Source organism: Setaria viridis, chromosome 4 (assembly GCF_005286985.2).
Source record: "Setaria viridis chromosome 4, Setaria_viridis_v4.0, whole genome shotgun sequence".
Lineage (NCBI taxonomy): Eukaryota > Viridiplantae > Streptophyta > Magnoliopsida > Poales > Poaceae > Setaria > Setaria viridis.
Genome location: NC_048266.2, coordinates 28,449,704 through 28,466,612, shown reverse-complemented (window position 1 = coordinate 28,466,612; position 16,909 = coordinate 28,449,704). Strand labels below are relative to the sequence as shown.

General features: G+C 44.3%; 1 protein-coding gene across 1 annotated transcript; it reads left to right on the top strand.

Annotated features, from left to right (window-relative positions):
• Positions 1-13,352: 13,352 nt before the first annotated feature.
• On the top strand, positions 13,353-15,381 carry LOC117853849 (berberine bridge enzyme-like Cyn d 4). The gene has a single exon (XM_034736133.1). It carries the CDS (start codon positions 13,526-13,528, stop codon positions 15,155-15,157), a length of 1,632 nt encoding a protein of 543 aa, XP_034592024.1. The 5' UTR covers positions 13,353-13,525; the 3' UTR covers positions 15,158-15,381.
• Positions 15,382-16,909: the final 1,528 nt, after the last annotated feature.

Genomic DNA, 16,909 nt, shown 5'->3' with positions numbered 1-16,909 from the left:
GCTGCCCCGCCGCTCGACACCACCCCCGCTAACCAGGGGCGGATCCAGAACGGGGCTGCGCCCCAGGCTGAGCTATTGAATCATACCTAAAATAGTCTAATTTTGTCTCCTAAGCCTCATTTTGTTAGGCTAAACAACACGTAGGTTAAAGGGACTCCATGGTCTCGCCCCGGGCTGCAGCCCGGGCAGCCCGGGCCCTGGATCCGCCCCTGCCACTAACTCTACAGAAACCGCGCGAAGCTCCTCCCACCGCTTGTTGGCCGCCAAGAAGCTCACCGGCACCGGAACGTCGAAGATCTTCGCTGCTGCACCTACCCTTCTTCCCCAAGTCCGTTCGCCGCTGACGAGCCTCCATCGCTGCCCCAACCCTCGCCAAGTCCCTCACGGTGAGCACCCGCGCGACCCTAGCCCCTTGTTCGCATGGATTAGGCGCTAGATCGCCGGAACGCTGCCCGCCTCGCCGCCGGCCACCATAGGGATGTATCTGAGAAGCTTTAGTTCTCGCAGGGTCTAGAGTGAAAGAAACTGAGGGCCTATGTGTGATAACTTGAAACCTCTAGGGGTGCGCTTGTAAAGCTGCCAACGCCTATCTGATTTAAATTTGATTTAAATTCACCGAACTTTGAAAATGCATAACTAATGGTAGGAAATTGATAAAAATACCAAACCACTTTTGTTTGAATAAGTAAGTAGTGTAATTTCACAGAAAAATACATTTACACATGTCACTGTTGTATATAGTTCTCTAGATTTTATTTCTTGTTTAAGCCATTACATGCATAGTAAATCACAGAAAAATGGTAAAATAGCAAAACCACTTTTGTTAGCTTTGTTTCAGAGGTCTTGTGCCTAGAAAAATGATTAGGACCCTAGTATAGATGTTTATGTCATTGTTTTAGTTTTATCCTTGAAACCTAGTGAAAAATCTTTCTTTTTGCATAAGTAATGTAATCTGATAGAGAAAAATGTGAAACCACTTTTGTTGGATAACAAATGAAACATACATGCTAGGAAAAATAATGGTCACTGTATGCAACTTGATGAAATAGGCTTAAATTTTTGTACTAGTTGAAATCATAGAAAAATATGGAAAATAGTTGTTCTTCACCAAAAATCATAGAAAAATCACAGAAGCCTCTGTCACACTAGTGTAACCTTCTGTAAAAGTATCAGAGCTAAAATTTTGCTGGAGCTTTAGCTAAAAATAGATCACTATAATCTCCCATAGGGTACTGTTTTAGTTTTATTTTATTTTGTAGAAGTTCAATGCATTCCAAAGTTTTACAGTAGCTCACTGATGTGATTAGGAAGCTTCTGTAAACTTTCCAGAACCATATCTTATCAGAAGCTACTAGAAACATTTATGAAAGTTAAACCTAAAAACGAAATGAATAAAAACCATTAGGTAATAGTAATGGTAAAATGGTAATTTTGGAAGAGGTACAGAAAAACGTTCAGAAGTAGGATAACTTTCCAAATGAACCTTGAGCAACCCTAGAGTGACCCCACCTTTCTTGTGAAGTCTAAATTGTAAAATATTATATGTGTACACAATCACCATCAAATACACCTGAGGATTAAAATATGAAATTACTCATCTAGTATATAAAGTTTAATGTTTATCTAAGTGTAGTGGTCGTTGCACTTAATGCGTCTTGCTCGCAAACTCGTGAAACTTGAACATTGCATATGCATCTCGTGTAGAAGTGAACCTCGCAGATGGAACCTATGAGTTGACGCCTGCTGCCGAGGAAGGATCTGCACCATGTTGAGATAGAGCCGGAGATCCCAGAAGCTGCCAGTGACTCTCTCACTAACATAGTTCAGGAAGGCAAGTCCCAGAGCATATCCCAGTTTTCTAAATTTATGCACTACTTATGATTGATTATGTTTGTGCATTTAAGTTCATAGGAGTTGCTTGAAACCCTAGTTGCATGATTCTAGGTACCTATGTGCTGAATACTAGTATGTTAAGACGAGTAGCTGCGATGCTAAATAGGGACACGGTAAAAGTCGAGTGATTTCTTGTCACTCAAAAGCTATAGGAGTTGCTTGTTTACTTATGTTGGAACCATAAGGATTGACGGGCGGGGCTAGGCTATATAAACTGTTTTGGTGGATTGGTGGATTGCCCCGTTTGTCTAGAAGAAAGCTGTTAAGGTCATAATTTGTTAGCGTTCGCGGTTAAGTGTTTGAAAGTACTAATCTCATACCTAGTATGGGATAGGGAAGCCTAGTACCTGATTGAATCGGGACGTGGACATACTCCGCGCTCTCTCTGGAACGGAGTTTCCCCTAGTGCACTATGTGGGTACAAGTGCAGTCACGGTACGATGATGTTCCAAGACTGTGGGGCATTGTATCCAAAGGAAGTGGGTCCTAGCCATGTGCTTGGGAATTGATGGGCACGACTGACATGTGTGGACCCGTCATGGTACGCAATATCGTGGGATTAGGTTCACCTTGCAAGGTTAAGAAACTTGATTCGAATCATCTGCCTCTCACAGTTTGATACCGCTTGATCACTGTGCTACACTGAGTAAGAAGTGGAACAAAGGATGATGTTTAATATTGATGCTTGATTAAATTGTTTGTTCAACATATTTGCTTAGAATAGGTGCTTACCTAAAATGGTTAATCAACTAGAACCTGATGCTAAAATTTGAAAGTAAAGACCTACTTAGATGCTTTTGGCAAAATAAACCCCTCAGCCAAAAAGCTTTACATGTCTAGGAGTCGGTGGAGTAGTTACCACCTGACTGGTAAGCCTTGTTGAGTATTAGTATACTCAACCTTGCTTGTGGCTTATTTTTCTGGTGCTATTGTTTGCTTGGTTGCTAGTGTGACTCAGCCGTCTCGACTCCCTCTGGGTTGGACTGTCGAGTGGGACCAGTCCTCGGTCGGCAAGGATCGTGGTGCTTGATATCATGGCAGGCTTCACCATGGTATTTTATATCGATGTTAGACTTACCCTTGTTTTTTCCGCTGCTTTCGAACTCTGAAATAAACTTTATGCTTTTGAACTCTTGGTTTGTAATAAGTCAATTGGGACCTATAATAATTTATCTAGATTGTTGTAATCTCTGGACTCGTCTTTATGCGAGGATGCTTTGTTTCGATCCGAGACAAGTGGTTTTATCGGGTGAAACCCGACGGACTGCCATTTAACTTGATTAAAGTGTCCGTTCGCATATGAAGCGATGTTGAGTAAACTTTAGTGGGGTTAATCTGGGTGGTTCCGCCACAGCCAATCTTACCATCTTGTTTGGAACAACTTTTTCTCTGAAAGGATAGAAAGAATTTTATGTGAATGTATTATAGAAGGAGAACTAAAAAAGCAAAAAGGTACTATTAACGTTCTAGAATCCTAACAAGCCAACCCTGGTATTGCCAATTCCTCCTAAAGGGCAAATACCACATATGACAAAAAATACTGAGGAAATAAAACCTACAAAAAATCAACAACACAAAGAAAGATGGGCTACTAGAAATGGGGACAAAAAAATCCTAACAAAGACTCAGAGATCACTAATTATTTTGAGCATGATTCTATCTTCAAAGAAAGCCGCGTGGTATTTTTTTCTACATGGGCTATGCCCAAATTTCGTTACTCAGAAAGCAATGAAATTACAAAGTCCCCATAGTCCTGTTGTTACCATATTCTACTGAAAGAATAGATCATCCAACAGAGCGAGCACCCAAACACACAGAGTAACTACCTAAAACTAAGGGCAAACCATCTGCTAAACTACATACACAGCTTCCAAAGTCGCCGAAACCTTCTTAGGAAACCCAAAACTACTGTACTTACCTCCAAGTTTTAGTAACAACAGTAGCACACAGGTGAGAATACATAGATTATATTTTACCAAAAAGACACATTTTTCCCCCCAAATCCATTTGGGACTATCACTTATGTTTGCTACAGCAAAAGAGAGAACCATACCCCTAAGCTTCCTCAGCTGATTTTGTTTTTTTATTTAACCACCTTCTAAAGGAGAGTCTCCAATTTCTACATGCCATTGCTTGCACAGGGAAATTTTGTTCATTACAGATCACATAAAGATCAAGGGATTATTCTTTTAGAGATATGTTACTACACACCAAGGATCACAACAGAAATCAGTAGCTTTTCCATCTCCTACTAACATAATTCTCCATATCTTTAACTTTTAGAAGGGCTTTGGAGGGCTGTTTTAGAAACACCACATCCAAGGGTGACAAAGCCTTGTTCTGCAATGTTCTCCATCTGCGCTTGTTCCACAAATTTCACCAATATTTTATCTTTATTCCATCATAGAGCTTTGCAGTTATTTTTGATGATTTTTACTACTTTTCTTCCTCCACTTATAAACTGATCCATTTTGGCTTAGGTTGTTCCGAGAGTATTGGTTTCCCGCAGCTGATTAGCATGCTCCAAACCTGTTTTGTGCAGGGGGAATCCTTGCAAAGGTGTGTGACCATTTCAGTTGCCACATTAAAGAGCCGACCAATTAGATTGTTAGGCCATTCTTTTCTGTTTATTTGGGCAAATTGTTTACTGTGAGTATGAGGTTGTTATTATGAAGGGAATCCCATCGGACATACTCGAAAGCTTTTTTACTGTTTAACTTGAGAGGAGCACTAAAGTCTTATTTCAATAGAAACATCTAGTGAAGTTCCCCACATACATGGAAATAAATATTTAATTGATGCCATACATGCTTCTTTTTTGAATGAATGCTCTTTGATTATAAAAGATTATTGAGTTCATATGAACCAGCTGGTCCATGGACTAAAATCTACGAGGTTATTTTTTCCACACCATTTAGGGGGATTATATTATCAGTGTGTATTCCATCACGTTATCAGCTATAACTTGATGTAAGGTGCATGGTATTCCACTGGATTATCCCAAGCTACATTATTTTTACATATTCGATAACCCTGAGATTTTGACCCCATAAATTCTCAAATTTAAAAATACTGCTTTCGGTGTGGGCTACCATACCTTGGTTAGGGTAGAGATGTGGAGTAGGGACAATTAGTAGCCTACATGAGTATGTGGCTGCCAACCTACATCTCTCTAACTGGTCCAAGAACGCGTACTCACGGTTAACCCCGATCATGCAAGAGCATGTACTACTGCACAATTATTGAACTAATACTATATATTGAGACGACATGGATGAGGATGGGTACACTAGGACCCTATTTGTTTGAGATTATCTGAGAATCGATTGTCTGAGAATATGGATTTCCTGAGAATCTACTGTCAAGAGAATCTGCTGGCTAGATAAGCTGGGAGTTTGGCAACCCTAATTATTTGTAGCTGATTATTTGTTCTAAGCGTAAAATGACCTATATGCCCATGCGGTTGATGATAGCTCATTTGATTTCTGAGCATGAGCAGAAGATGATTTTGACAATGTTTTTGAAGTTTGTAAAATACAAATTTTGATAAAATAATTAGTAATACACTCCAAGTCATTGAATAGCCAAGACAATCAGTAGTAGTGTTTTATGCCACTTCAAACAATACCCATTAGTTCAACCAAGAATAGACTACAACAATTAATCACCCATGCAAAGCGGAGGCAATTGCATCACGAAAGGCACCCATATCAATATCATCTACCGAAAGACTCCCATATCCTGTGGTAGCTTGGTTACCATGAATGTCTACATCTTGTTTAGGCATAGAGTTGGTAAAGTCCACGTCTTGTTCTGTATTATCCCTAATGAAATTATGAAGATCCATACACGCTATTATATTTTTTCTTCCTAATTGGATAGCTAGGCCGGTTCAATAGAATATGCCACTTCACCTTTAGAACTCCAAATGAATGCCCAATCACATTTCTAAGGGATGAATGCGCATAGTTGAACAACTCCTTTGATCCAGTCGGCTTGTAACATGTTGCCACTCGGACACGTGTACATTTGTCCCTTATGGCACAAAAAACCTTTTCTGTCAGTACTTAATTGACAAATTGGCAAACTATTGAGCTGAGATGGGAGCTATTTAAGAGCACAAACTTTCTGTTGCTGTGCCGCTGCTCTGCTACCTGTGCTTTGCTCTGCTGCTCTACTTTGCTCTGGCCGGCCATCCGCCTGCTTTGCTCTACAGCTGCTACCTGCTCTACACCGCTTCACCTACCAGCGCCTCCTCGCAGGTCGCGTCGCCCGCCCTCCTGCAGCAGCACGCCTGCTCCTGCAGGCTGCGCTGCACCTCCCGCCACCCGACCGCTTGCCGCACCGCCACCCTCCCGCCTGACGCGCCGTGGCTGCTCCCTGAGGGCTGCGCAGCACCGCACCGCCACCCACACGAGCGCCGCCCACCCGGATTGGCAGTGGGGGAGCCGTTTGGCGGGGGGGGGGGGGGGGTCCAGTCCCCAGCCCCATGCTGGATGAACCCCAGACAGTGAGAGGATGCTAGAACCTCGTAAGTAAATTGTTGGAAAATTAGGCAATTGTATGATTAAATTCCGAACTACATTTCTCATAAAAAGAATTAAACCTAGCACGCAAGACTCTAACATACTAGGCAACGGCAAGAACGACATCATGTTCTCATAAAACATGCTGAAATAATAGATCAAATCACAATCTACGTACTGAGCGGGCGTAGCCGCGATGGGAAGCGGTGCCGACGGAATGACGACAGTGTTGTGGATGGAGCACAGCAGACGACGCGGAAGACGACGAGCCGCCGCAACGCCGGACTGGGACGGAAGACGACCCGTGGTGAAGACCTTGAGCAGTCGCGCAGAGCGCTTCCCAAAAACCTTATTCGCCCTCTCCCGGTGCAGGATCACAACAACGAGAGGTTCCGGAGACCTGCTCTCCCGTTCGTCAGTGCACACCGACGCTCGGGATGGAGTAGATTACGGTGGCAGCACAATAGCGAGAAGAGACAGAAACCTAAATCGTACAGACCACCTTAGGGATACCGTAACTTGGGGCCTTCCGTATAGTAGTCTATATTGCATCTATTCCATGAGGGAGGTGGTCCATATATATAGGGAGGAAAAGCCCCAACACCCTCGTCTATTAGCAATATGGGACTAATAGATGGTGTACCCTCTCTTACGGTAAGGGGCCTTTGAGATTTATTTAGAATTATCATTTATATGGGCCAAGCCCATATATCTAACAGTCCCCTACCAGATCTCAAATACCCATTTAGGTCTTTTGCACATTTCTCTCTACTGTTTGATATACCAGTGTTTCAGCAAGGACGGTTAAGTTGAACTCTCGCCTAGAGCTTCAAGCCACATTCATCCACAACTTGAACAATGGACTAAGCCTTGAATTGCAAGTTTTGTGCGGACAAGTTTTACTCAAAGTCGGAACTGGTACCTGGCTGCCAGTAGCCTACCCCGCGGGTGGAGCATATACGTCATACTCCCTGGTCTCTTCATGAGCTTACTAGAAATCACCCAAATCTCATAGACCCAAATCTCCCAGGTTTCTATCTGTTTGAATATAAGTCACACTTATTACTCTGGAGTTTCTCAATTTCCTGATAGACTTCAGTCGTCTCTTGATATGTATTGATGACTTCTCATTATCCTTAGCATTGTTCACTTTGACTATCACCGTTTGATTGTCACAGTTGATAAGGATTGACGGCACTGGTTTATCACCACAGGCAAGTCCATCAAGAGTTCACACAGCCACTCTGCCTCAACAGTGGCTGTTTCCAAAGCAGTAAGCTCTGCTTCCATGGTTGACTTTGTCAAAATGGTCTGTTTGCAAGACCTCCATGATATCGCACCACCTCCAAGGGTAAACACATACCCACTCGTGGCATATAGTTCATCAGCGTTCGATAACCAGTTCGAATCACTATATCCCTCAAGCGTAGTAGGGTGCCCAGAATAGTGAATTCCATAGCTCATTATACCCACCAAGTAGCGCATAACCCTTTCAAGTGCATGCCAATGATCAATGCTCGGGTTTGACATGAACCTGCTCAATTTGCTCACAGCAAAGGATATGTTGGGCCTCGTTGCGCTAGCTAAGTACATGAGTGAACCGATAATCTGAGAGTATCTCAGTTGGTCTTTCGCAGTTTTCTTGTTCTTTTTTAGTATCATGCTGGGATCATAAGGTGTTGCAGAAGACTTGCTGTCTGTGTAACCAAAACGGTTCAAGACCTTCTCAACATAATGAGACTGCGAAAGAGTAATCCCATTCTCATCCTTAATCAGCTTGATGTTCAGAATAACATCAGTTTCTCCCAGATCTTTCATATCAAAATTCAATGATAGAAAAGACTTGACCTCATTGTTCACATCAATGTTTGTGCCAAAGATCAGTATGTCATCCATATACAAACACAATATAACTCCTTCACCCCCACTATGGCGATAGTACACGCATCTATCAGCCTCATTAACGACAAAGCCCGCAGAAGTTATAGTTCTATCAAACTTATCATGCCATTGTTTAGGTGCTTATTTTAGGCCATACAACAACTTCAACAACTTACACACTTTGCTTTCTTGACCCTTCACCGCAAACCCGTCAGGCTGATCCATATAGATCTCCTCTTCCAACTCTCCATTTAGGAAAGCTGTCTTTACATCCATCTGGTGGATGATAAGACTATACGAGGCAGCCAGAGAGAGTAGTGCTCGAATAGAGGTCAGTCTAGCGACAGATGAATATGTATCAAAAAAGTCTTCACCTTCCTTTTGTGTGTAACCTTTGGCCACAAGCCTAGCCTTGTAATTGTCAATAGTACCATCAGGCCTAAGCTTCTTCTTGAACACCCATTTATAGCCCACTGGTTTGCAACCATAGGGTCGTTCAGTAAGCTCCCACGTTCAATTAGAAAGAATTGAATCCATCTCACTTTGGACAGCTTCTTTCCAATCGTCTGCATCTGGAGATGCATATGCCTCAGCAATGGACGTGGGAGTATCGTCCATAAGGTACACAATGAAATCATTACCAACGGATTTTGCATCCCTTTGTCTCTTGCTCCTTCTAGGAGCTTCACTGTCATCCTTCTCTAGGACGTCCTCATGCTCAAACTCATTTGGTTTTTCAGAAGACTCAACAGGTGTAGGAGTTATTTCAGCAGAAAGTCTAGAGTTGCTATGCATATCTTTAAGAGGAAAGATATTCTTAAAAAATATTGCACCACGAGATTCCATAATAGTATCAACATGCATATCAGGGACCTCAGATTTAACCACTAAAATCTATAAGCAATGATCCTGTGAGCATATCCTAGAAAAACACAATCCACTGTCTTGGGTCCTAACTTGCGCTTCTTCAGAATAGGTATATTGACTTTCGCCAAACACCCCCAAGTACGCAAATAAGAAAGTGATGGTTTTCTCCCGATCCACATCTCATATGGAGTTTGATCTTTATTCTTGTTCGGAACTCTATTCAAGACATGACATGAAGTCAATAGAGCCTCCCCCCACCATGCCTTAGATAAACCAGCAGTATCTAACATGGAATTAACCAAGTCAGTCAGTGTGCGGTTTTTTCTCTCAGCAACCCCGTTGGACTCGGGCGAATAGGGAGGCGTCCTCTCATGAATAATGCCGTGTTCCTCACAGAATTCATCAAAAAATTTTAGAAAATATTCACCACCACGATCAGACCTTAGACGCTTGATCTTTCTCTCAAGTTCGTTCTCAACCTCAGCCTTATAAATTTTAAAGTAGTCTAATGCTTCATCCTTAGTTTGCAACAAATAAACATAGCAAAATCTAGTCGCATCATCAATCAAAGTCATGAAATATCTCTTTTCACCTTTTGTCAACACACCATTCATCTCGCACAAATCAGAATGTATGAGTTCTAGAGGTGTCGAGTGTCTCTCCTCAGCCGCCATGTGAGGCTTTCGAGGTTGTTTCGATTGCACACAACTCTGGCACTTGGAACCTTTGGCAATGGTGAAGTTCGGAATTAAACACATGCTGGATAGCCGAGACATTAAACCAAAATTTATATGACACAAATGTGAATGCCAAGTACTCGCACCATCACTAACGTTGCCACAAATATGGTTCACTGACTTATTACAGAAATCTGCAAGGGAAAAGTGGAACAAGCCTCCGCACTCATAGCCTTTACCAATGAATTATCCATGTTTAGACATGACTAATTTATTGGACTCTAGCACTACCTTAAACCCGTCCTTGCATAGGACCGACCCGCTCACTAGATTCTTGTTGATAGTAGGGACATGCTGCACGTTCCTTAGCTGCACGATCTTTGCCGAAGTAAACTTCAGATCTACCGTACCAACACCATGAACAACAACATGTGACCCATTCCCCATCAGCACGGAGGAACCTCGGGCGACCTGGTAAGAAGAAAACATGGAGATGTCAGCACACACATGAACATTAGCACCCGTATCAAGCCACCAACTAGTGGAATGAAAAACTGAAAGAACAGTAGGTAAATTACCGTACCCGTCTCCAGTATTGCCTATGGTCACCATGTTGACATCTTTGGGCCCATTTGCCTTTCTGCCCTTGCGGTCTGCATGCTCTAGACAATCCTTAGAGAGGTGTCCAAGCTCACCACAAGTAAAGCAACTCATTTCAGCCTTATTTTTCTTCTTCTTGAAGGTAGTAGTCTTGACGACTTTGTTCTTCCCTTTGTTCTTTCCACGTGGGAATTTCTGGACCATGTTGGCGCTAGACTGATCTTGGTCTCCTATCTCAACAGTGTCCTTCTTCCGAGCTTTCTCCTCAACATCAAGAGACGCTATCAGATTTTCAACTAATATCTCTTGTCTCCTATGTTTCAGAGAAGTGGCGAAGTTCCTCCATGAAGAAGGCAACTTTGTGATTATGCAACCGGCCACAAACTTGTCGTGTAATTGACACTTGAGGAGCTCAAGATCCTTCACAATGCACTGCACCTCATGAGCCTGTTCCACCATAGAACGGTTGTTCACCATCCTGTAGTCATGGAAACTCTCCAGAGCATCCCACAACACCTTCACATCTGTCATGTCTATGTAGACATCGACCAGACGGTCAGATATGTTGCTGATGATACATCCCACGAAAAGGTTATTGGCATCATCGAACTTTTTCTGCACTTCAGCAGTAAGTTCGCCTTCAGGTTTGCCAAGCCTTGTGTCCCAGATGTTCATAGCATTAAACCATAGGCGAACCTTTGATTTCCATCTCTTAAAGTTCACATCGGTAAATTTTTTCGACCTCAGTGACTCAGCAGAATCAACGGATTGCCTATAATAAGGTTTTTGGATCGTTGAAAAATTAGGCAATTGTATGATTAAATTCCGAACTATATTTCTCATAAAAAGAATTAAACCTAGCATGCAAGACTCTAACATACTACGCAACATTAAGAACGACATCATGTTCTCATAAAACATGCTGAAATAATAGATCAAATCACAGCGTACGTACTGAGCGGGAGCAGCCGTGATGGGAAGCGGTGCCGACGGAATGACGACGGTGTTGTGGATGGAGCGCAGCAGACGACGCTGAAGACGACGAGCCGCCACAACACCGGACTGGGACGGAAGACGAGCCGTGGTGAAGACCTTGAGCAGTCGCGCAGAGCGCTTCCCAAAAACCTTATTCGCCCTCTCCCGGTGCAGGATCACAAGAGCGAGAGGTTCCGGAGATCTGCTCTCCCGTTCGCCGGTGCACGCCGACGCTCGGGATGGAGTAGATTATGGTGGCGGCGCAATAGCGAGAAGAGACAAAAACCTAACTCGTACATACCATCTTAGGGATACCCTAACTTGGGGCCTTCCATATAGTAGTCTATATATATGGAGGAAAAGCTCCAACACCCTCGTTTATTAGCAATATGGGACTAATAGATGGTGTACCCCCTATTACGTTAATGGACCGCTCCTTCCTGATGTTGCCGGGCATTAATCCTTTTGGAATCCAATTCCAATGAACTCTCTGTTTTTGACTTGTGGCGGCAGTGGTTTTTACTTGGCCAAATTCTGACTCCTTCTCCCCTATATGACTGAGATGTATTTATACTTTCGCTCTGGACATCTACCTTTGTTGAGGTTTCTTCTGGGTGAAGTACTGGTGTAGAAACCCTAGACATGCCAACAACTTTCATTTGTGGACTTTGGCACTCGATTTAGGCACGGGCCAAGCTAGCTCCAAATTTACAGTGGTGCACCGCTTAAGGATCATACAAAAATACGTGGCAGTATATGGTAAATATGAGTGGCTAGTGGTAAAAATTTTCTTTCCATGGTGCATGTGCACCAGGCAAACTCAACGTAGCTTCGCCTCTGGATTTAGGCAAGGGAAGCCCGAGATCCCCATTAGGCCTATCAGCAAAAGCAGTGTGCGTTAAGCCTTCTTTATTAGAACCGACTTTGGTATCAGTATTGAACCGTAGGAGATAACATAGGTCATCTCCCACTGTACTTATTTAGATCCTTGAGAGATAATGGAGCTATTCACCATGGTTTCAATTAACAACTGCGGGAGATGTTACTCTCACAGATTTTCTCTAAAATCGTGGATGGTAAGTGTGTATCTCCCACGGTTCTTAACTGCAAGCCTCATCTTACACTTTTTAATTCGATCGAGTAGAATAAGACAATTTTAGATGTTTTTGAAGAAATCAGGAGAGATGAGATATCCGTGTTTGTGTAGTAGTGATATAACTTGAAAATTTAGTACAAACTAATAACTTCAACTCAGGTGTAAGCAAAAAGTGAGACGTTGGATGATCTAAGACCATATAAAATTTCCTAGTCTTTTTTCATTCCAAACCAAAAGGAAGCGTCTATATAAAGAAAATCACATAACACAGAAAATCGAGGACGGTGGGAGCTAAAACGCTCAAGTAGAGTGCAAATTACAAACCCAGGCATTCTTCTTATTTTTTATTTGGAAAACCAGTACAAACATAGACATTAACACATGCACATACTCATCACTATGAATATACACGCTAAATTTGCAAACCTAGGAATTTTGTATTCTAAGCATGATTTTTTGTCGGATTTTTGGGTATTAATATCAACTTATACCATAGCAAATGTTTTGACATATTTGTCATTTGGACTACAGGGATCTCTGTTTTATGTGATTAGTGTGACAGTTTCTAAACTTCTCATTTGCTTTTTTAGTTTTGAGAATTTTAGCTTGGACTTGTTTAAAATAATTGCGTGGGGTTATTAAAAAAGAATACAATAATAATAATACTGGTCTCAAGCTCACATTCTACTACCTCCATGTTAAAATGGTTTTTTGAACTAACCAAAATCAAATCAAATATTTGATATGGAGGTAGTACTGGGTTTTTAGGTAGAAAGAAGATAGGGCTAGTCCTGTCTTTAGACCGATCCAACTTGAGAGTGGTACACCTTGATTTCAACCAGCACAGATTAACCATCGCCACTTCGCCACGCAGGTAATGTGCTACGTTTCCAACAGCTTGACCATTACTTTTCTATACGTTTCCTCCAGGCACCGGCACGGACGTTTCCAGGAATGGAGAACAGAACAAGCCTGCACGTGTTTCCATATCGCAGCTCGTTGGGTTGTATATGTTGACCGGTCGAGTTCGATCAGAGCATGCTATTCTTCACCATCTGCAAGAAGCAAAGATGGCCATGGCAAAATGCTTAGCGCCGGTGCTCATCTTCACCGTTTTCTGTTGCTACGCCTTCATCCCTTCCCACGCTTCCCCTGACGACTTCTTCCAATGCCTCTCGGCGAGCATCCCCTGCCAGCTCGTGCACGCGCAGAGCTCGCCGTCGTTCACCTCGGTGCTGGTGTCCTCCATCAGGAACCAAAGGTTCACCGCACCTGCAACGGTGAGGCCGCTCGGGATCATCGCGCCCACGAACGCCTCCCACGTGCAGGCCGCCGTGGTCTGCGGCCGCCGGCACGGCGTCCGCCTCCGCGTGCGCAGCGGCGGGCACGACTACGAGGGCCTGTCCTACAGGTCCCTGCGCCCGGAGGCGTTCGCCGTGGTCGACCTGTCCAACCTCCGCGGCGTCCGTATCGACAAGCAAAACTCCACCGCGTGGGTGGACTCCGGCGCGACGCTCGGCGAGCTCTACTACGCCATCGCACAGGCGAGCAACCAGCTGGCTTTCCCGGCCGGCCTGTGCCCGACCATCGGCGTCGGGGGACACTTCAGCGGCGGCGGCTTCGGCACGCTGCTCCGCAAGTACGGCCTCGCCGCTGACAACGTCCTGGACGCCGTGCTTGTGGATGCCCAGGGGAGGCTCCTGGACAAGAACGCCATGGGAGACGACGTGTTCTGGGCCATCCGAGGCGGCGGCGGCGAGAGCTTCGGCATCGTGCTGTCATGGCAGGTGAGGCTCGTGCCCATCCCGCCGACGGTCACGGCGTTCAGGATCCCGGTGTCCGTCGACGAGGGCGCCATGGACGTCCTGACCAGGTGGCAGGAGGTCGCACCGGTGCTCCCCGACGACCTCTTCATCAGGGTGCTCCTCCAGAACCAGACCGCGACCTTCGAGGCCCTGTACCTCGGCACGTGCGACCCGCTCCTGCCGGTGATGCGGTGCCGCTTCCGGGAGCTCGGGATGAGGATGAACCGCACGCACTGCCAGGAGATGACCTGGATCCAGTCTGTGCCGTACTTCGGCATGGGCGCCGGCGCCACTGTGGAGGACGTCCTGAACCGGACCGCCGCCACGAGCGCCTACACCAAGATGACCTCCGACTACGTCCGCCAGGCCATCCGCCGGGACGCGTGGGAGAACATCTTCGCCACCTGGCTCGCGAGGCCCGACGCGGGGATCATGATCCTGGACCCCTACGGCGCGGCGATCAGCGGCGTCCCGGAGCCGGCGACGCCGTTCCCGCACCGCGCCGGCGTGCTGTACAACATCCAGTACGTGAACCTGTGGTTCGCCGGTGGAGACGGCGGTGGCGCAGCGCAGATGAAGTGGGTCAGGGACTTCTACGCGTTCATGGAGCCATACGTGGCCTCCAGCCCGAGGGAGGCGTATTTCAACTACAGGGACCTGGACCTCGGCGAGAACGCTGTTGTTGGTAACGTCAGCAGCTACGAGGCTGGCAAGGTCTGGGGCGAGAAGTACTTCAGGGACAACTACCGGAGGCTTGCTATGGCCAAGGCTCAGATTGATCCTGATGACTACTTCAGGAACGAGCAGAGCATCCCGCCGCTCGGGCCGGGCAAGTGAGGAAGGGACTAGTAAAATGGAGCGCGCCTGCAGTCAAACACATGTTAGAATAAATCTAGTTAGCTGATCATTATTTTCTTTAGCATATAGTGTGTGTGTAGCTATACTATGTTCCGTATTTGCATGTACTAGCCTTTAACCACGTACGTACTAGTGTGCCTGGCTAGCAAAGAAATGTAACATAAGTTCATCAATAATTTGAGGCCCACAGCTAATTAAAATTATTGCTTATCGTTCATCTTTTATATTTTTCTTTCTAGCTGTGCAGATGAACATGTACCTCAGTGGTAGAGCATCCAGCAGAGCTCAGGCCAAAGAAGTATACGTTGGTGAGGTTCCTTCCCCGGTCAGGTTTCGGTGGATTAGGGATGGCAACGGGGTGGGTTTGGATCGGGTGAAGTGTCTAGGCATCCAAAAGCGAAACTCGAACCTAAAATCTGAATCCGCCCCGAACACCGATTCGAGTGAAAATTCATCCCGGAAACCGAAACCCACGGATACCCGAAACACGAGAATATTGCAATAAATTAACAAGAACCAGTGAATAACAAGCAAATAATAGAACTGGAGAATAATAGAACAGTTCACAAGTTCGGAGATTATTCAAAAAAAAAGCAACGCCACAAAGGTAGAACTGGAGAATAATAGAACAGTTCACAAGTTCAGTACAAAGGTAGAAGCAACCCAAGTTCAGTACAGTTCACATATTCCAGTCCAGATTGCGAACAAATAATAGAACATGAACATTACTATGAATAAGAGTTTTTTTTGGATCAAATAGGTAGGGAACTTGGGGAAGCTTGATGAGTTCATCATTCATCAATTATTGTGGAGTCATCTTCATCCTGTGAAATACAAATAGAGAGTATAGCTCATTACTAAAATGTTGAACGCAGTATAAATTCACAAGTTGAAAACAGAAGCAAACAACAATACAATTTCTTTATCTTTTTCGTCAAGACAAGTCATCAAAGCAAAAACAAAAGTGGACTGAGAACCTGCATTGATATAGTATTCACAAATTAGTTGAGAACCTGCATTGATATAGTATTCACAAATTAGTTTTATAGCTTATCCGGAATGAAGACCATGTACTTATAGAAATTGTAGTTACCCAACATGTCGGCATGAGACCATACTTGCATGCACATAAGTGCTTCTACCATTTATGGTGCAAGCCTACTACGATGTGGACTAATTATTCTTCCACCTGTACTAAAGACTGACTCGGATGCCACCGTTGTCACACGAATAGCAAGGACATCACGTGCAATTTTTCATAACGTTGGGTATTTCAGCCCTGCATGTTGCCACCACTGAATGATATCCAACTCTTGTGTCCTAGGCAGCAGTGGCTCTTCCAAGTATAAATCTAACTCTGTATGCACATAAGTGGAGGTCACAGCTGGCTGCTTGGACATGTAATCATCAAAAGTGTCAATCCAATCCTCATCGTCCATCTGAGTAGGAGCACTAGGTCTAGTTTGAGCACCATCTGTTGTAGCAACACCCTCCATAGTACCTTGGTAATCCAAAACTAGATTGTACAATAAGTCTTTCACTTCGTTGACAGCTTCCATAGCTACACTTTCTAACCCATGAATTTTGACAAAAAAGAGCATTCAACAGTTGCAATTTATACCTAGGATCTAGGACAACGGCATCAAACCATGCACATCTAACCAATACTTGTTGAATTTTTCTTTCATTTTAATAGACATTTCTTCTACATTAGGAATATCACTGCTTTGC